The 17687-nt window shown below is 63.2% G+C and overlaps 3 protein-coding genes across 4 annotated transcripts; all 3 read left to right on the forward strand.

Annotated features, from left to right (window-relative positions):
* The first annotated feature begins 137 nt into the window (after positions 1-137).
* PELP1 (proline, glutamate and leucine rich protein 1) lies at positions 138-10116 on the forward strand. Its single transcript, XM_063301792.1, has 18 exons — positions 138-505; positions 599-663; positions 826-931; positions 1046-1195; positions 1275-1346; positions 1436-1495; positions 2459-2609; positions 3840-3969; positions 4061-4148; positions 4343-4431; positions 4517-4633; positions 4993-5143; positions 5233-5371; positions 5634-5689; positions 6007-6213; positions 6475-7296; positions 7545-8198; positions 9915-10116. Exons 1-18 carry the CDS (start codon positions 167-169, stop codon positions 10005-10007), a joined length of 3489 nt encoding a protein of 1162 aa, XP_063157862.1. The 5' UTR covers positions 138-166; the 3' UTR covers positions 10008-10116.
* Positions 10117-10692: 576 nt separating this feature from the next.
* On the forward strand, positions 10693-12458 carry RNASEK (ribonuclease K). The gene is made up of 4 exons (XM_063301829.1): positions 10693-10854; positions 11264-11340; positions 11577-12387; positions 12418-12458. The coding sequence occupies exons 1-3, from the start codon at positions 10777-10779 to the stop codon at positions 11716-11718; spliced, it is 297 nt and encodes a 98-aa protein (XP_063157899.1). The 5' UTR covers positions 10693-10776; the 3' UTR covers positions 11719-12387; positions 12418-12458.
* A 476-nt stretch (positions 12459-12934) lies between these two features.
* On the forward strand, positions 12935-14230 carry C4H17orf49 (chromosome 4 C17orf49 homolog). Of its 2 annotated transcripts, XM_063301822.1 has the most exons (5): positions 12935-13034; positions 13114-13208; positions 13286-13387; positions 13536-13870; positions 13996-14230. In XM_063301822.1, exons 1-5 carry the CDS (start codon positions 13014-13016, stop codon positions 14064-14066), a joined length of 624 nt encoding a protein of 207 aa, XP_063157892.1. In that variant the 5' UTR covers positions 12935-13013; the 3' UTR covers positions 14067-14230. The 2 variants fall into 2 exon arrangements, with proteins under 2 accessions (XP_063157892.1, XP_063157893.1); XM_063301823.1 differs by lacking the exon at positions 13286-13387.
* Positions 14231-17687: the final 3457 nt, after the last annotated feature.

The following is a 17687-nucleotide window of genomic DNA, read 5'->3' on the forward strand; positions in this document are numbered from 1 at the left end:
GGGTCCCGCCGCTGCGGAGGGTGGCGCGCCGGGCCGAGCCCGCGTCCCGGGCCAGGCGGGGGAGCGTTCGGGCCTCCGCTCCCGGCATGCCCCGCGCTGGGAGGGCGGCCCCGCCTTTCCCGCCGCGCGCAGGCGTAGTCCGGCCCTGAGGCTCGCGGAGAACGCGATGGCGGCGGCGGCGGTGGCCGTGGCGGCGGCGGCGCGGCCCGGCTCCTCGTCGTCCTCCTCCCCCGGCGACGGTGGGGGCGGCTCCTCCTCGTCCCCCGGCGCCGCCTCCCCCTCGCCGGCCGCCACCTGCTCGCCGCCCTGCGCGGTGGCGCCGGGGCCGATGCTGGCGCTGGAGGCCTTGGCGGGGCTGCTGCTGCCTCGTCGGGGGCCCTCCGGGGGCGACGGCAGCCACGCGGGGGGCGCCGATGCCCCGCCGCCGCCGCCGCCGCCGCCCCCCGGGCTGGCCGGGCTGGTCCGTTGCGTGCGGGACTGCGGGGGCGGCGGCGGGCACGCGCAGGTGAGCCCGGGGCGGGCGGTGTGCAGCCTCTGAGCTCGTGCAGAGCGCCGTCTCTCCTCGCGTTCGCGGTCTGAAGCCCTTTGCTCGTTCCAGCCGTCGCCGTCGCTGAGCAGCCTGGTCGTTCTCAGCAGCGCCCGGATGGCCTCCATGAAGACGCGGTGAGGCCCCTGGCTGCGGCCCCGACCCCCCTTTCAGGCCCCGCACCCCGGCCGGCTGCCCCAGCAGGAGCAGCAAGTCTCCGGGCGTGCGGGCCTGCCTGTCTCTCCTGCTTCCGCGGTGCCCTCGGGCGCCTGGGCCCGCTCACGCTGCTCTCCCCCAAGGTTCGAGGGCCTCTGCCTCCTTTCGCTGCTGGTCACGGAGAGCAGCACGGAGACCTTCTCGCAGAACTGCCTGGGCTGGCTGCGAAGCCTTCAGCACCTCCTCCAGGTGAGGGGGATGGGGATCTGGGGCCGTTCTTGCCCGCTTTCCCTCCCTGGAAGGCCTTTCAGGTGCCGAAGGGTGAATGAGCCCTGCCCCACCCGCTGCCTCTCTCCCGCAAAGTCTCAGGATCCGCCTGCCACCATGGAGTTGGCCGTCCTCGTTCTCCAGGACCTCTTGCGATATTCCTCCCAGCTGCCTGAGCTGGCCCGAGACATCGGCACGAATCACATTCCTGGACTTCTCACCTCTTTGCTGGCTCTCAAACCAGAGGTGAGCCTCTCCCCCACCTGGGTGCACCCCTCCTGGAAGGCTGCTCTCCGCTGACCTCTCCTTCCCCTCCTTCACCCAGTGCCAGCTCTCTATCCTGGAAGGAAGCAAAGCGTGCATGACGTTTTATCCCCGGGCCTGTGGCTCCTTGCGCGTGAGTATGTGGCACCAGGCGGCTGCTGAGGGCAGGGCGCGCGGCTGCTGCTCCCGGATCCTGCTCACTGCTCCCCTCCCCCGTCGCAGGGCAAATTGGCCACCTATTTCCTGTCTTGCGTGGATGCGGAAGCGCCTCACCTGCAGCAGGTAAAAATCTGTGGTCTGCAGACACCTTTTGGTGCTCACGGCTGGCTTTTGGTGGAAGGAGGGGGGTTGCAGTCGTGTTGCCGCTTGTCTCAGAAGTTGGAAAGTTGGTGTGTTTTTGCTTGCTGAAGTTCCTTGTCTTGGGCCCTCTTGGTTGTGAAACTGGTTGCGGGGAAGGTGGTATTGCTGTTGCGTGCGTGTCGAGGGGAGAATCTAAGCCAGTGGCTTCAGTGGAGTGGATATTAAGCAGTAACTTCGTCGAGCAACTGTGGCCGTTGGGTGATCTTGTGAAAGATGGGCAATCACTGAATGTCGCGGTTGGAACCAGGCTTGGCTTTGTCTTGTCCAGCCCTGGAATTTACTGCTGGAGTTTCCCTTTCCAGCCTCTGGAAGCTGGTTCCAATCTCTGTTAACAAACAAATGCTTCCTGCCACCCACCCAAAACCTGCTGCCTTCTGCACAACAGCTGGCGGCTATTGTGTGGGTTTGTAGGGCTCTTTGTCTCTCTGGCCTGAGCACGTCTAGCGTTTCTCTCCGTTTCTTGTAAGATGCTCCTTTTTGGGATCAGTGCAAAATGCGGGAAAAGGGTGGTTTTGGTTAAAGTTGACTTTCTAGGGTTGCATTTGCCTTTTTTGCAGCTGCATTCAGTTGTCGGCCCATGATCGCCAAGAGCCCCACGTGTCTCGTGGCCTAGTATGGTCTCTCCATGCTATGCTCGTGATTTTTCCTACCCAGTTGCAGGAAGCACCGTGAGATCTCTGGTCAGGGAGTCCTGGAGATGGAAGGAGGCCTTGAAGTCATCCCATCCGGCCTCTGCTCCAGCACCCAGGGAAGGGGAGCCCTGTGCCCCTCGGGGTCCTCCGTTCCCTGGTCTGGCAGTTCTTGTCTGAGGGAGTCAGTGTGGTGCTTCCTCTGAGCCTGGAAGCAAGCTGCCCGTGTAACCCCTGCTGCCTCTCTTTCCCCCAGCTGGCCTGCGAGTGCTGCGCGCTCCTGCCTTCCTTGGGTGCGGGGTTCGCCCAGGGACTCAAGTACCGGGAGTCCTGGGAGCAGCAAGTTCATTCCCTCCTGGCCACACTGCACCGCTTCCTAGGTGTGCTGTACGAGGGAGCAGAGACAGGTGAGCGGGCGCAGCTGGGGTGCGGTTTCCCCACGGGCCAGTGGGAAGGGGGTCTTGCAGGAGAAAATCAGTGTCTGGTTTCCCACTCCAGCTTCCTTTGGTGTCTGGCCAGAAGCTTCTGCAGCGGTGCTTAAGAATTGCTGTGACGGTCTGGCTGACATGATGTCCAGCAGTGGGCAGCCTTGGGCTGGGCTGGGGAGGCACTCGAGAGACCCCCATGTCCCAGCAGCTGGAAATAGCCTGCTCTGCCTTGGGTCTGGGGGCGATAGAAAGCTCCCACAGTAGCGGCGAAGGAGGACCCGGGATGTCTTGGGCATTGAGATTCTGAGCCCCCTAATTCCCCCAGCTTGGGCCCCGGCTGTAACTACGTTCGGGGATGCTCCGCCCTGGGCATAAACGGGTCCTTCCTTGTCTTGCTTGGCGTTGACTTAACTGCATCGGATGCTCTTGCGGTTGCTGCCTGGAATCTCTTTCTTGGAATTTCTTGGGATTGGAGGAGCTCCGGAGCTTTGACGGCAAGAAGGCTTCACAGTGGAGGGGGAAGGAGCCTCCTGTGTGGCGAGCCAGCTGGAAAGGAGGGTGGGGCTCCTGCACTGCAGCCTCCTCGATTTTGAGTCTCAGGGCCGCTGGCCTGGCTGCTGCTGTGATGCTGATCGTCTGTGCGTGAGGGGTGTTGCTGGTTCTGCGGGAGTCAGTTTGGGGACAGCGTGTGACAGTATTCTTGTCTGATGTTTACAAATGCTGGTTGCAGCGCTGACGCTGGGGAGCCGTTTGCTTGAGTGCTTTGTTGACGGGTTCTTTTCCAACTGCGGTGAATGGGTTTTTCTCAGCAGGATCAGAACTGAACGTTGTTTAAAGACCGCAACGGATACTTGAATATAATTACCCGTTTGAGCAGGGAGACGTTTTCTTTGGTGTTTGCTAAAGTATCTTTTGGATCGCCTTCCTTCTGCACACACATCAGAGAATTACAGAGAACCGCAACCATTTCAAAGCAGACCTTGCTATTTGGCCATTTCTCCCCAGGGGGCGGCTTGTCTGTCTCTGCTTGAGAGAAGGTCCCTGGAGAGGACCGCCCGCATCTCTGGGCGCCCAATAAAGCCTGAGCTACCTGGTTTGAGTCAAGCTTGCATTCCCACCCAGGGGTGATGGGGCAGCCGATCGCCCAAAGTTAAAAAAAAAAAAAAAAAAGCGGCGGGTGAAGCCGCGTGCCCCTGCTCTTCCCTTCAGAACCTCTGCACTACGACGGGCCTGGGCTGGAGATGCTGCTGCCGCCGCCACAGGATGAAGAGGCGAATTTCCTCCTCCTCATGAAATACCGGTTTGCGGGCTTGGCCAAATGCCTCTGCAGGATGCTGAGGTTCGGACTCCCCCCTGGCGCCCTTTCTGTCCAGCTGCTTCTGCCATGCAGCAGGTGCAGTCTCAACAGGCACGCCTCCCTGCTCTTTCAGCAACAATTTTGGGGCTCCTGTCGCTGTTCCCGCCCAGGCCATCCTGGACCTTGTTTGCCGAGTCCTCGATGTCTCTGTGAAGAACATCGTAAGTGCTCAAGGTTGCCCTTCCCTCTGTGTCTGTTCTGTATGCCATTGGGGGGGTTCAACCGTTTTTGCAAGGCTTTGCAGTTAGAGCTGGCTGTGCCCATTCTGTGCCCCGGAAGCAACAAGGGGGGCTCCCCCCCCAGGGGATGTCAAGGACAGTAGCCTCTGGTCAGCTGACCCTCCGTCTGCTTTCAGAGCTGGTTTGGGGATGGGCCCCTCCGGCTGCTGCTGCTCCCCTCGATCCACCTGGAGGCCCTGGATCTCTTGGCTGCTCTCATCTTGGCGTAAGTCTGGGTGGAGAAGGGGCCAGGGACCTGTGGGGCCGTTCCAGGTCTCCAGACAAGGCCGCTTCTGTGTCCCTGTCTGCAGTTGCGGCCCTCGCTTGGTGAGGTTTGGGGGAGCCCTCTGCCGCCTCTTTCCCCAGGTGCTGAACACGTGGCGTGCCGGCCAGGATCTCCGTTCACCTGGACTGGAGCGGCCTTACAGGTTGGTGGGGAGCCCCTGGGGCTGGCTGCCAGTCCCCCCCCCGCTAGCAGCCCACCTTGTGGGAGACCCTGTTGTGGTTACCGCCAGCCCCTTTGCTGCAGCAGTGTCTGCTCGAGCCTTGGACCCTTGGCTCCTGCCATCCTGATTTCCAGGGTGCTGCTGTGGCCACGGGGCATGGCTGGCCACGGTGACTGGTGCCCGCAGCCCCTTTGCCCCATCCCTGGGAGGAGCAGCAGAGCAGGCTGTTCTCCCACGGCCTGATCCTTTGGCTGGAGCTGCTGCCAGGGATGGAGCTGGGCTGGGCTCTGCGTCCCCCCTGGGGCAGCAGCATGATGAGGAAAACCCCCCCCCCTCTGCAGTGCAGTTCGGGCTCGGCTGTACCAGGTCCTGGATCTCTGGGTGCAAGTGACTGGAGCAGCCTCTGGGGTCCTGCTGGGGCACAGCAGCCAAAGCGAGGCTCTGTTGGGACACTTGATCCATGACATCAGCCCCCCGAGCGATGCCCTTAAGGTGAGGCCTCCACCCCTACTGCATCTTCCCTGCTGGTGGCTATGGCTGTGCACTCTGGCCCACTGTGCCTCCATGCTCCTGCCCTCCAGATCCAGCCGAGCGCCGACTCTGAGGGGAAGCCCAGCGCCGCCAAGAAGCCCAAGCTGTCTGCCGTGGGTGGCCTCGTGTCCCTGCTCCACAAGCATGACCCCCAGGCCAACAGTGACGTGTGCCTCGCGGCCTTGCAAAGTAAATTGTGTGCCCGGCGGCTGTTGCTGGAGTTGGGCCCCCTTTGGGGTTGGAAATGTGGAGCCCCTGGAAGGGCCAGCCCACCTGATGAAGACAAAGGTTGGCCCGGGGGAACCAGACATCCCTCCCTCCCGGCTTCTTCCTAGGCCTTCCGATCTCTCCAGCCTCGGTCTCCATGAAGGGGGCTGGCATTCGTGAACGCATCTGGCCTTGGCATCAGGACAGTCCTGCCCTCCAAGCCAAACGTCCATCCTTTTTCCAGGTCTGAGCCGTGCCGTCCTCCTGTCTGGCAGCCTTATGAAGGAGCAGGTCCACGTGGTGAGCCAGTCAGACCTCTCACTCCCCCTCCCCTGCCTTTCCTGCCTGCTGCTGGGGATGTCACTGCCTCAGCCGTCCAAGTATGGGAGGGCGTGTTGGGAGGGCAGCAGAGGCTGTACGGAAAAGGCAGGTCCTGGGAGACCCATGCCAAGAGATAAAGGTCTGGCTACTCAGAGGCACGTGCTGCTCTTGGAAGGCACTCTGAGGTCTTCCAAATGTACGGAGCAGCTCAGCGCTTTTGGAGGTCGGGGAGGACGTCCCCCCATCTGCCTCCCTGCTGCTGCTGAGAGGCTGTGGCCCTGTTCCTTCCTCTCCAGAAGTTGCAAGAGCTGGCGATCCCGCTGCTGATCCAGCTGGGCCAGGCCGAGCTGCCCCCAGGGTCCCCGTACGCCAGTGCCAGCTGCCGTCGCGAGCTCTACCGACTCCTGCTGGCCTTGAGCCTGGCTCCCACCCCTTCCTGTCCCCCTCCTCTACACTGTGCTCTCCGGCTGCTGAGCCAAGGGCGCACGGATCCCAACCTCCTGGTGCGTGAGGGGGAGATCGAGGAATCCCTTGCTTCCCCCGGGACCCTCCCCCTCTGTTGTTGGCACATGGGGGGGGGTTCAGCCTGGATGTTTGGGTCAATCGGTGCTTTTTGGAGCTGCCCTTTTGTATTGGGGCAGTGGGTTAAGCTCGTTTTTGGGGCTGCCGGGTGGGGTATTCCATCCCCCCCAGCAAGGGATGGCCATGTCCTCTTCCTGCCCTCCTCCAATTCTGTTTCCTCCAGCAGCAGCTTTGTCCCGTAGGTCTCCTCTTTCTGCATGGAGGCGGCCATCATCTGCAATTCCCTCCTCCACCCTCGGGTGCCATCCTTGCAGCTCCACCTGGCCGGCCCATCTGTCCACTTGCCCGGCTCCTCAGAGGTCTCCCCTGCTGTGGCCGTTGCCGCCGCCGCCACGTCCCCCTTCTGCCCAGCCCTCCCGCCGCCCTTCCCGGCTGCCCGGCCCCCGGCCCCTGGCCCTCTCCCGGCCAACTCGCTGGGCCTACCCCTGTCAGGCCTCCCGACTGCCCAGCTCCCCCCTCGCCTGCTCCCCGAGGAGCCTGCCCCCCCTCTGTCTCCTGGCATGGCTGAGGCAGCGGCCCTGGCCGCGGGGGCCAAGTTGCGGCGCTCTGTCTTCATCCATTACGACAAGGAGGAGGAGGAGGATGTGGAGATCTCCCTGGAGAGTGACTCGGACGACAGCGTGGTCATTGTGCCCAAGGGGCAGCTGGGGAAGACGCCTAGCGCCCCCTGCTCCGGTGCAGCCCCTGTGGCTGCCCCAGTTGCCGCGCCCCCACCCGCCCCGCCTGCCACTGCCACCCCTCTCCCTGCATCCCCCTCGGCCTGCGAGGAGGCCCCCCTGGAGCCCCCTGCGCCCCTTCCCCTGGGGGCCCCACCGCCTCCCTTGGCAGCGGCGGTGCTCCCACCTTCCCCGGTTGCAGTAGCTGGTGAGGCCCCTGTCCCTGCTCTGCTGGAGGAGGACCCCACTGTCATCAACATCAACAGCAGTGAGGAGGAGGAGGAAGAGGAGGAGGAGGAGGACTTCCCCGAGGATGAGGAGTACCTGGAAGAGGAGGAGGAAGAGGAGGTGAGGCTGACGCCAGAGCAGCAGAGGGGCCCCCAAAGCCCACCCCTGCCTGGGTGCCTGCTCCTGGGAGCCAGGCATCCCTGGGGGAGGCGTGGTGTGGGCAGGGCCTGTGGCGCTCACCCTGCTGCTTGGCTCCCACGAGGGTGTGGTGGATGGCTGTCCTTGGGCAGGCCCTTTGCGGTCACCAATGGGGAGCAGCATGCAGGCCCTTTGGGGAGTTGAAAAACTTTGCCCCCTTGGCTGGCCAGGAGGAAGATTTTGATGAAGAGGAGGGGGAGTTCGAGGAGGAGATGGACGACGAGGAGGAAGAGGATGATTTTGATGAGGAGGGCCTGACGGAGGAGGAGGAGGAGGAGGAGGAAGAGGAGGAAGGCCTGACGGAGGAGGAGGAGGAGGAGGAAGAGGGGCTGCGTCCTCCTCTGCCCTGTAGGAATGAGGACGAGCCTCCAGCGCTCCTGCCTGTGAAAGACGGGCCACCCAGCCTGGAGGAGGAGGAGGAGGAGGAGGGGGCTGGGCTGCTGATGGAGGTTGATGAGGAGGCCTTCCATCCCCCTGAGGAGGAGGAAGAGGAGGGAGACAGGACCGTGGGGGCCCTGCTGCTGCTGAAGGCAGAGGACGTGGCCTTGCCTCTGGTCCCTGGGGCCCAGCCCCTTACTCTGCCCGCCCTGCAGGAAGCGCCCTCCCCGCTGGCGGCTCCCACGGACCAGGAGGGATGCTCCGAGGAGAAGGAGGGTGCAGTGGAGGCAACCTGTGCAGCTTCTCTGCAGCAGGAGGTGGCCGTCCACGCAGGCTGCAGCGGGGAGTGTGCAGAGGCTGGCCCAGAGCCCAGTGCCAGGCCAGGGGAGTCAGAGGAGCAACTGCTGCAGCCGGACGAAGAGGTGGTGGAAGTGAAGGAGGAAGAGGTGAGAGCCGGAAGCCCTGCCTGGTGGGGACCCAGAGGGGGTTGCTTGGGTGGGGCCAGCAGAAGGGAGCCCCCCCTGCCCCTGGGCAACCGCTCTCCTGGTTGGGAAGCTTTCCCACGGATTGGAATTTGGCCAGCGCGAAGGAGAGGGTGCAGTGGCACTAATGGTAGTGGCCCAGGGGCAAGCGCAACCCCCCCCCCCACATTGTGTGTCCCTGGAATGGAGGCTCAGGCTTAAACGTGCCAGGGCCCGGCCGGAACATTGTGTCTCCCCGCGGAAGCCAGCGTGTCGGTGCTCGTGTGCCTCAGGAGAACGATCCCAGTTCTGGAGTTGCGTTCTGTTTGCGAGCAGAGGCGGCCCTGCCCGTTGCTCGTGCCTTATTTTAGGTGATCTGCTTGGCTGCGCTCATGGCCAATCTGACTTTGCCCTACCAGCCCTTACTCTTGGAGGGGGCTTAAAAACAATGCACAGCCCTCGACTTGTGGTAAGTTCCTGGATGTGTCCGGGTGGATTTGTTGGCAGCATTTAAGCAATTGGTTTGCTGCTGTCTTTTTCTGCAAAGCTTTTGGGCTCCCTCGGTGAGCCCTTAGTGCTGGGGTAACTTGGTTTCCAGTCCAAGTATTAACTGAGTCTGGTTCTGTTTAGCTTTGTCAAAATCACCCTCGGCTGGCTTGGCGCTCCGTCTCTAGCTGAGTTTACAGGGTAGTCAAGTGAATGTTCTTTTCGGGGGAGCGGGGAAGCACGTGCACCAGGTAAACGACCCCCAGCCTGGCTTGAGCCTCTGGATGCCTCAGCGGAGGAAAGGGGAAATGGGAGGTCCCAGTGAGGAGGTGGAGCAGAGGAGCAGGCTGCTTAGTGAGAGGATGAGTGGGAACAAGCAGGAGATAGGTTAGCCCAGAGGGGAGGGGTTTTTCTCCACCCTGGCCTGGGTGCCCCTAGAGCTGCCCCACGTATCCTTCCCTCCCTCCCTGCCTGGTGCAATCCTGGGGGAGAGCAGGCTGTGCTGTGTCTGGCTCCCATTTTCAGAGGAATCCCCGAGCTGCTCAGTCCCATGATGCTGCACTGCAGATGCCACCTGTCTTTTCCCCTTTGGAGGCCCTGTTCTGGCCTGGGAGGGGGCTGCTACAAGACCCTCTGCCTGTCTCTGCACAGAGCCATGGCTCTTAAACTGGGGGTGACTGGCACATATCCTGGGAGCAACGGAGCAATTCGTAGTTGCTCATTTCTGACTTGAGGATCCAGTTTGGGACTGCTGCCGCCAAGGGACTTGTGAAAAACAACAGTGCGTGTTTTTGGGGCTTGGTAATGACATTACTCAAGACCAGGAAAAGGAGTAATTGGGTTAAACAGTTTAACCCCTGGCCCTTGCTCCCTGGAATGAAAGGGGAGAGGAATACCCATGCCATACACCTCCGCTTTGAATTTACTACTAGGCCCTTGCTAATGTGGAACTGCATTTATTTTGTGTGGTTTTCCCAGAAAGGGTTTTGTAAGTGGCTTGCCCCGCCACTTTTGGGGCTGAGCGAGGAGCCGGCCCAAAGCTGCCCTGCTGGCCTCGTGCCCGAGGCTGGAGTCACACTTGCCATCTCCAGGTTTCTGGCCTGGGGCCTTAGGCTCCTTGACCCAACTGACAGCCCTTACGTGTGTGTCCGGCAGGGTCGCTTGGCCTTGGCTACTGCTGGGCCCAGCTGATCGCAGCTCTTTTTTCTCCCTCAGGGCAGACCGGTGGATGAGGCGGAAGCCATGTTGGCAGACTTTGTGGACTGCCCCCCGGATGAGGAGAAAGCCCCCTCCCAGGCCTGCTCCTGAGGGAGGGTCTGCTCTGAACGGCCTTTGGAGCACATTGCCTTGCATCGGGTGCACGCTTTTCTTTTCCCTTTTTATGCTGAAGTTCAATAAAGTTTCTCCCTGGCGCGTATGAACTGAGTTTGGGTTGCTGCGGCTGGCGGGATCCAGTGGGAGGGTGCTGCCTTGGCATGAGCCGCTCTCAGCTGGTTGTGCCAGCTATCCCTTCCCCGGGGCGACCGTCCTGCGCTGTGCTCTGCTATCGGCGACCCCCACCCGGCCCGCCTCAGCTCAACCGAGCGCGCAGGAGACTCCCGGGGACGCGCGCTGGGCCTTCCCTGCTTCGGGCAGAGCGGCGCAGGATTCGAACCGGCGGCTTTACGAAGCCGACTGTTCCGTGTGACACCAGCGGGGTGTCCTCGTCTCATGCCGCCGCCGCCACCCACCCTCCCCGTTTCCAGCCACGAAAGGCGTCCTCTCCTGGTCTGCTCGTGCAGTCTCCCCCTTGCCCGTTTGAAGTGGGGCGGTCCGCGGCAAAGCCACCAATGCGCGTCTCCGCTGCGCTCCTGCCCCGCCTCCTGGCCTCGTCCATCGCCTCCCGGCGCAGGGGAGGAAAGCGCGGCGGCGGCGCCCCCCGCTCGCGTGATTGGTGGCGCCCATCTGGTGACCTGCAAGGGCGACCGGCGGCGGCCGAGTCCGCTGCTGCTGCTGCTGCTGCTGCTGCTGCTGCTGCGGGGCGGGCGGGGGCTTCTGGGTCGCGCCGCGCTGGCCTGCCGTGGTCCGCCGGGCCGCCATGAGTTCGCTGCTGTGCTGCGGGCCGAAGATGGCCGCCTGCGGGATTGTGCTCAGCGTCTGGGGGGTCATCATGCTGGTAAGACGCGCGCCTGGCCGGGAGAGCCGGCGGTCTGCCGCGGGGAGGGGGCGGCGATGACGACCGCAGGGTGTCGGCCCCTTCGTGAGCGCGGGGCTCCGCTGCCGGGGCCAGGCTGCTCCGCGCCCTATGAGGCGCCCTTCCCCGCTCGGTCCCCGCTCCCCCGGAAGCGCCTCGGCCCAGGCTCGGCTCCCCAGCGCCTTCACCGCGGGCGGGGGCTCCAGCCGGGGTCGGCGGTGGGAGCCCTGCCGGGAGAGAGGGAGCGGCCCCGTCCTTCCACCCGTGGCTAGCTGCAGCGATGGGGGCCCCGGGCCCGGCAGCCTGGCGTTGGGGTGGCCTTGCGATCGTCCTGCTGGGGGCTCCGCCGCCGCCCCTGCAGAGCGCGGCATCTTCTCTGCTCCCTTGCCAGGTGCTCTTGGGCCTCTTTTTCAACGTCCACTCCGCTGTCCTGATCGAAGATATCCCTGCCACCGAGGACGATTTCAAGTGAGTTTGCCCCCCCCCCCCCCGCTCTCTGGAGGCGCATCTTATCCGGGCTTGCCTGGCTCTCCCAGCGGGAGCCAGGTGCTTCCTGGGCCAGCCTCTGCTGGTGGTGGGGAGGACGCCGAGGAGGATGCAGGGCCGTCTGTGTGTGCCTGTGTGCTTGTGTAGGTATACGTGAGCAGGGGGTTGGGGAGCTCCTTTCCAGAATGACCCATCCTTTTCCTCCCCCTTTGTTACAGATCTGGGATGACTAAGATCCACACGCTCTATGACCAAGTTAGCTACAACTGCTTCATCGCTGCCGGCCTCTATTTCGTCCTGGGGGGCTTCTGCTTTTGCCAAGTGCGCCTCAACAAGCGGAAGGAATACATGGTCCGCTAACAGCCCCCCTTCTCTGCCGGAGCACCCTTGCCCCCTCCCCCGTCGGTTCCCTCTGTGCGGGAGGGTCCTCAGTCTCACTGGGGTACTGGGGGAGAAGGAGGGGGGCCTTCCTTGCGTTTCTGTGTGTGGAACCCCTTTCTCCCCCCTTGGGCAGGATGATGACCTCTGGCCACCTCCGCTTCAGCTCTTCCCTTCACTCCCGTTATTGGAAGCCGAGGCCGGCCCGGCCGGTGCTGCCTTTCCTCATTTGCCCTTTGGCTGACCAAAATGGAACATCCATGTTATGTAAATAGCAGAGGCCTCCCCCCACACTATATTTGGCACCTCCCTGGCCCCAAGGCTGGGCTTGATTTGTCTGGTGTGCCAGCAGCCAGTCCTCTCCAGTTTGATCTGTGTTTCGGCTCCCTGTTCTCTCTTTGTCGTAATGCTCCTTTGCTGTAATGCTCCTTTGCCGGAGGTCCCTGCCCAGTGGCTGGAAGGAACTGGTGTGTGGAGGGAGGGGGACTGTGAACTCTCTCCTCCCCCTCCTCCTTGCTCCTGGGGGGCTGGGGCAGGCTTCCTGGGGGGCTGGGGCAGGGCAGGGGAGGGGAGGGTTAGGCCAGCCCCTGCAGTGTGTGGTGAGGGCAGGCCCTACTCCTGTGTACCCACCCAGCGTCTGTGCCAGTCTCTGTGCTAGCCCAACCGCTCAGAAGAGCCCAGTCCTGCCCTAGACGTGTGTGCAATAAACATTATTTGATCTGGCTCGGTGGTCTCACTCTTTCCAAGGGCTGGGTTCCTGGGGTGGCGGGAGCTGGGGGGGGCAGCCTGCTGCCGGGGTCCTGGGCTTCCTGGAGGGGTGGGGGGGGGGGTGGTCTTGGGAGTGGCCCGAGCAGGGGTTTCCTAGCGAGTTGCCATCGGCTGCGGGCCGGGTTGTAGGCCCAGGGCCAGAGCGGGGGCGGCCCCGGCGAGAACAGCCGGGGGATGGAGAGACGCAGACTGGTGCTGCCGCCGCCGCCGCCAGAGCTGAGCGGGCCGATGGTCCCCGCCGCTGCTCGCCTCGCCCCGCAGGGACCCGGAGCCGGGCCAACGAGCGCAGCCAAATGTCCCCGTGGCTCTACGGGGTCGCCCGAGCTGCGGCTGGGAGCCTTCTCCCCGCTGAGCCGCTGGTCCTATCATCCGCGGCCGGCGCAGCCTCCAGCCGGCCGGAGGCTCCCAGCTGACGCCTCGCACCATAGAGCGCCCGGAAGGAGCGCCCAAGCAGAAGGCGCCTGCGCGCAGGGCGCACCACAGGGGGAGCCGCCGCCGCCGCCGCCGCCATGACCTCCGCCTCCACCAAGGTATCCACCGGCCAGGGGGAGGGCGCCTCTGAGCGCGGGCAGAGCGCCTCCGCGCCCGGCTGACCGCCTTTCCCCGCAGGTGGGCGAGATCTTCTCCGCGGCCGGCGCCGCCTTCACCAAGCTGGGCGAACTGACGATGCAGCTGCACCCAGTGGCCGACTCGTCCCCGGCCGGGTGAGCAGGGCGGGGGGCGCGGAGCTCCGGGGCGCACTCAGAGGGCGGCCGGGGCCCTGACTGTCCGCGTCCCGCAGGGCCAAGTGGACGGACGCCGAGATTGCTCTCCTGCGGGCCTCCGTGCAGCGCTTCGGTGACGACCTGCACCGCATCAGCGCCCTCATCAAGGACCGGACCGTGTAAGCCGCGCCCGCCCGCCCCGCCGCGTCCGGCCCGGCCCGGCCCGGCCCGGCCCGGCCCGGCCCCGCCCCGCCCCGCCCCGCCCCGCCCCGCCCCGGAGACCGCCTCGCCCCGGTGACCGCCTCGCCTCGTCTCGTCTCCCCTCAGGGCGCAACTCAAAGCGGCCGCCAAGCGCAAGGCTTACGAGGACACCGGGCTGCCCCCGCCGCCGCCCGCGCCGCCCGCCGACTCCCCGAAGAAGCCAGCCGGCCGCAAGCCGCCCGTCGCTGGCCCGCCCCCGCCCGGCCCCTCCTCCGCGCCCCTGCCGGCGGACGCGCCCGCGCCCAAGAAGCCCAAGGCGGCCGGGGAGGGCCGGGCGGCGGTGGCGGCGGCGGACGTGACCCTGAGCGCCCTGAACGACGCGGACGCGCACCGGGACCTGGGCGACGCCGAGAGTCTGGGCGACGCGCCCCCGCCGGCCAAGAAGCTCAACTTCGACCAGGGTAAGAGGGGGTGGGGGGGGGGCGGACCGGGCGGCCGCGGGGGGTCCCGCTGCTGCTGCCGCTGCCGCTGCCGCTGTCCCGGCTCCGCTGGCGCCGCGCTCTCGCTCTCTCTGTCTCTCTTCCAGACAGCCTGAATTTGGACCCCGGATTCCTCATGGCGCCCAGCAGCACAGACCTGCCGCTCCTCTCCCGCTGAGCCTCCCCACCGTCCTTCGCGGCGCCCTGGCGGCCTCCCCTTCCCCCTCCCGCTCCACCTGCCCACCTTGGACAGGGCTTGGGGCAGGGGCGCCCCGGGTGGCCAGGGCTGCTCTGTGCCTCCTCTCGTTCTTGTTCTCGAGCCAAATAAAGGCTGCCTCTCTGGTCTGTGTCTTCTTTGTGCCTTTGTTTGGCCGGCGAGGGTGGGGCGCCCTTTCCCCCGACCCGAGTGTGGCCACCCCCACCCCGGGTCTCGTGGCAGGGTGCCACCTCACTGCAGCAGCACGAGGAACACTGGCTGCGAGGAGCGGCGGTGCCAGTGTTGAGGTGCTGCTAGAGCCGGGCTGGCAGAACAGGTGGGCCGCAGGGTGGCCCCAGGCTGCAGATGGGGTCCTCGCCGCCTGCCGCCTTGTTCCCGGGGGTGATATGGGGGTCCGTGCCTGGCTCCCGGTCGAAGGCGTCCTGGCCGCTCGCGTTAGCACCACAAAATGGGTTGTGGATTCCTGATGCCAACAAACCATGTTGTGCTGCTGCTGCGCACGCCAGTTTCAGTGCTCATCTTGGAAACGTGGGTAGGGCAGAGGAAACATTGTGTCAAGAAGCACCCCCACTCCCGCGGCTGCTTTGGCCCCGTCTTCTGGACCAGCAGCCCTTTCTCTGTGTTTGCTTTCCAAAAGGAGATGTTTCCTTGGCAGCCCTCAGGACAGGGGGGAGGGGGTGCCCAGAGGCAAGGAGGGAGGCAGAACCCCGGCCAGGTTCCCAACTGGGGTGGTCCTGCTTACCTATCTTTTTCTGGGATCTCGGGATCTGGTATGCCAGCCTGTGTGGGGAGGCCACTGCTCCCACTCAACTGGCCCCTGAACTCAAGTGGGTATGGGAAGGAGGGGGCTGCGAGGGAGGCGGGAGGGCACAAGCGTCCAGACTGGCCAGTCTTCTGGCCATAGGGTGCACGGGCAGGCCAGGAAAACTGGACTTCCCCAAAAGAGTGACACAGCCCTCTTGGTGGAGCAGAAAATGGAGACAATGGGCAACGCCCAAGCCGGCTGGACTGGCCCCCTCCCCCCAGGCCCAGCCTAAGCTCCTTCCCCCGCACTGATGGGCTGTGAATGTGCAGTCCACTGCTTTGCCCCCAAGTAGGTCAAATGAGCCCCGAGCCTTGTCCCCCCACCCCACCCCAGCATCTGCAGTGGTCCATGAGAGGACTTGACTTCAATTGCCCTGGGTGGGGCTTGGCCTGTTCTATCGCCACGTACATTACTGTAGGAAAGCAATTTGTTTCCCTCCCTCCTCCCCCCACAAGATTTATGCTCGGTTTTGCCAGTGCAGCATCCGAATTGCATCAATGGATCGCCCTTGGATGAAAAAAGAATGAACTGGTTCTGTTCCGTTGGCCCTGTCTTGGGGGAGAAGCCCCCGGGCTATGGGGCAGGGAAGGAACGGCAGCAGCACGATTTCTGGCCTGGGGGCAGTTGGGAGAAGAGGGGTGGGGGCAGATGGTCTGCCTGTGATATGCTAAATCACAAGATTTGGAAGGAAGCGCCCCATAGGTCGTGGTTAAATAACAGGAGGTAAGCATTCAGGACCCACAGTGGGAATTCAGACTATAGGCAATGGTGAAAATGTCTACCTTCGCTGCCATACTGAATTTTAACTCAGAATTCACCTTTCAGTCCCATTGGCAAGACTACAGCAATGCCCCTCCAATGTCCCCAGCTGCTTTATGGGGGGGGAGGGGGCAGTGTTTCTGTCCTCCGTCTGCAGGAGCTGTGCTGGCCCCTGTCTTGAAGAGGGGGGGTGACTGCATCAGCTTCACAAAGTTTAGGGAGGCCCGAGTGCCTCAGAGGGTGTTGACTGGCTTAAAAGAAAAATCTGGACACTGTGGCTGTTTGGAAGGCTGGTGGGGGCAGGGGGTGGCATTGGATTTCTAGGTGGTGGAACAAAGTGTGCCCCATATCAGGGATTGGTTCTGGGGAGGTCTTGGAGGGAGACTGATTTGGGCCCAATCCTTGAAAAAAATCCTTTAAAAAAATTGGATGGGCTCAGGAGGGCCTGGAGGGGGACTGACAATTTATTTTTATTTTTGAATATTTGGTAGGAGGTGATGAAAGGCTGAGGTCTCCACCGCTCCAGCACCCTGATCTCTCTGATCCTCTTGCAGCCCCCGTTTCAAACCCGGGGCTCCTTGGGGCAGTGGGAGCTTCCCCCCGCCACCACAGCCCTTCATTTGGCAGCCTAGCCCTGCCCCCCTCCCCGGTCCCTGGAGGAATGGACTGCAGGATGTGTGGATGGGGTGTCCTCGGAAATGCAAGTGTCTCTTGCACAGAGGGGTTTCTTCTGGGAGCTGGGATGAGTGGCTGGGGGCACTTGGAGGTGCCCGCCAGCTTCCCTCCCCCAAATCCAGCCTGGCTCTCCCTTTCGTTTGGGCCCTTTTCACACAGGGTGTGATTAGGCTGTTTCTGCAAGGTTGGTTCCACCCACATCTTTTCCACTGCAATTGACTCCCTCTGGCTGGGGGTCCTGTTGTGGCAATTTGGGGGCATCGGCAGGGGGTCGTGCCCCCCTTTTGCTGACGAGTCACCACTTGACTATGGCCTGTGAGCCTTTCCTGCACCATCAGGGTGCCGCCCTAGGCTCTGAGAGGACAGCACTGCCTGCCTCTGTCCTTGTACCCCCTTCCAAGCCAGACCCACGCCACCCCCATCACTGTACACCCCTGGCTTACCTGCTCTGCAGACCCTCGCCCCCTCTGGATGATCAGGGGCCGCGTTTTCCAGAAGTCGTAGTTTAGCCCTTAAAAAAATATTTTGCAGCCACGGAAAGCAAAGGTTTGGCTGTGCCCTCTTGCCACCCATTCTTGGCATTCGGCTGTCTCTGTCTCCATGCGGGACTCGCCCCCCCCCGAACGGGGAGCATTTGCCCCTCTTCCTGCTCCAACCATGAAATGTTGGGGAGCTCCTTCCAGCTCGCCCCAAAGATTTCTCCCTGTTTTCCAGGGAATCCAGGATTGGAAAAAAATAAGGAAAATAAGTGGGTGCCCCTGCGCGCCCCCCGAAGCTGCCAGCCCCTTCCGTGCGATTGGGAAAGGCAACGAGAAAGAGGGAGAGACAGAGGAAAAAAAAAACAGGGCAACTGAGAAAAGCCTGGTCCTTTTTCCCCTTACGCAACTTTCTACACTTGAATAAACCCCTTTGGGGTGAAGGAAAAAATCTGCAAAAAATTCAGAGGGGAGGCCAAGCACCCCCCTGGAAGTGTGTGAAATTTGGAGGGGATCCAGACAGCCGTTCTCCAGCAAAAAAATTAGCTTTCAAACGGCTCTCTCTCCCGCCAGCTTTAACGTCCCCAGCTGACTTTGTCGTGGTGCCAACTTGTGCGGCTGGCTTGGCAGCCCCCCAGCTTTTCAAACAGTCATTTTGTCTGTGCGAGCGGTGATCAGAACCCCTGGCCTGGTGCAGTCCTTATACCCGTGGCCCTAGACCCCCACTGCCCTGGCTCCCCGGGTCCCATCTGTGGAGGGCGCTGGATGGCTCTTTTCTTAACATACAAGGCCACGGTATTGAAACGTGTGGGGTGTGTGTGTGTGTCTGTGCGCACGCACCCTTCTGCTAGCTCCAGTCACGAATCT

This window comes from Candoia aspera, chromosome 4, assembly GCF_035149785.1.
Source record: "Candoia aspera isolate rCanAsp1 chromosome 4, rCanAsp1.hap2, whole genome shotgun sequence".
In the NCBI taxonomy this organism is placed as follows: Eukaryota; Metazoa; Chordata; class Lepidosauria; order Squamata; family Boidae; genus Candoia; species Candoia aspera.

Excerpts from the sequence above, each read along its gene's own strand:
- PELP1 (XM_063301792.1), top strand. The coding sequence starts at position 167 with ATGGCGGCGGCGGCGGTGGCCGTGGCGGCGGCGGCGCGGCCCGGCTCC. Across the intron at positions 4,149-4,342 it reads ATGTCTCTGTGAAGAACATC|AGCTGGTTTGGGGATGGGCC; the intron begins GTAAGTGCTCAA and ends GTCTGCTTTCAG. Across the intron at positions 5,690-6,006 it reads TGAAGGAGCAGGTCCACGTG|AAGTTGCAAGAGCTGGCGAT; the intron begins GTGAGCCAGTCA and ends CTTCCTCTCCAG.
- C4H17orf49 (XM_063301822.1), top strand. The coding sequence starts at position 13,014 with ATGACCTCCGCCTCCACCAAG. Across the intron at positions 13,388-13,535 it reads CTCATCAAGGACCGGACCGT|GGCGCAACTCAAAGCGGCCG; the intron begins GTAAGCCGCGCC and ends GTCTCCCCTCAG. Across the intron at positions 13,871-13,995 it reads GAAGCTCAACTTCGACCAGG|ACAGCCTGAATTTGGACCCC; the intron begins GTAAGAGGGGGT and ends TCTCTCTTCCAG.
- RNASEK (XM_063301829.1), top strand. The coding sequence starts at position 10,777 with ATGAGTTCGCTGCTGTGCTGCGGGCCGAAGATGGCCGCCTGCGGGATT. Across the intron at positions 10,855-11,263 it reads TCTGGGGGGTCATCATGCTG|GTGCTCTTGGGCCTCTTTTT; the intron begins GTAAGACGCGCG and ends CTCCCTTGCCAG. Across the intron at positions 11,341-11,576 it reads GCCACCGAGGACGATTTCAA|ATCTGGGATGACTAAGATCC; the intron begins GTGAGTTTGCCC and ends CCTTTGTTACAG.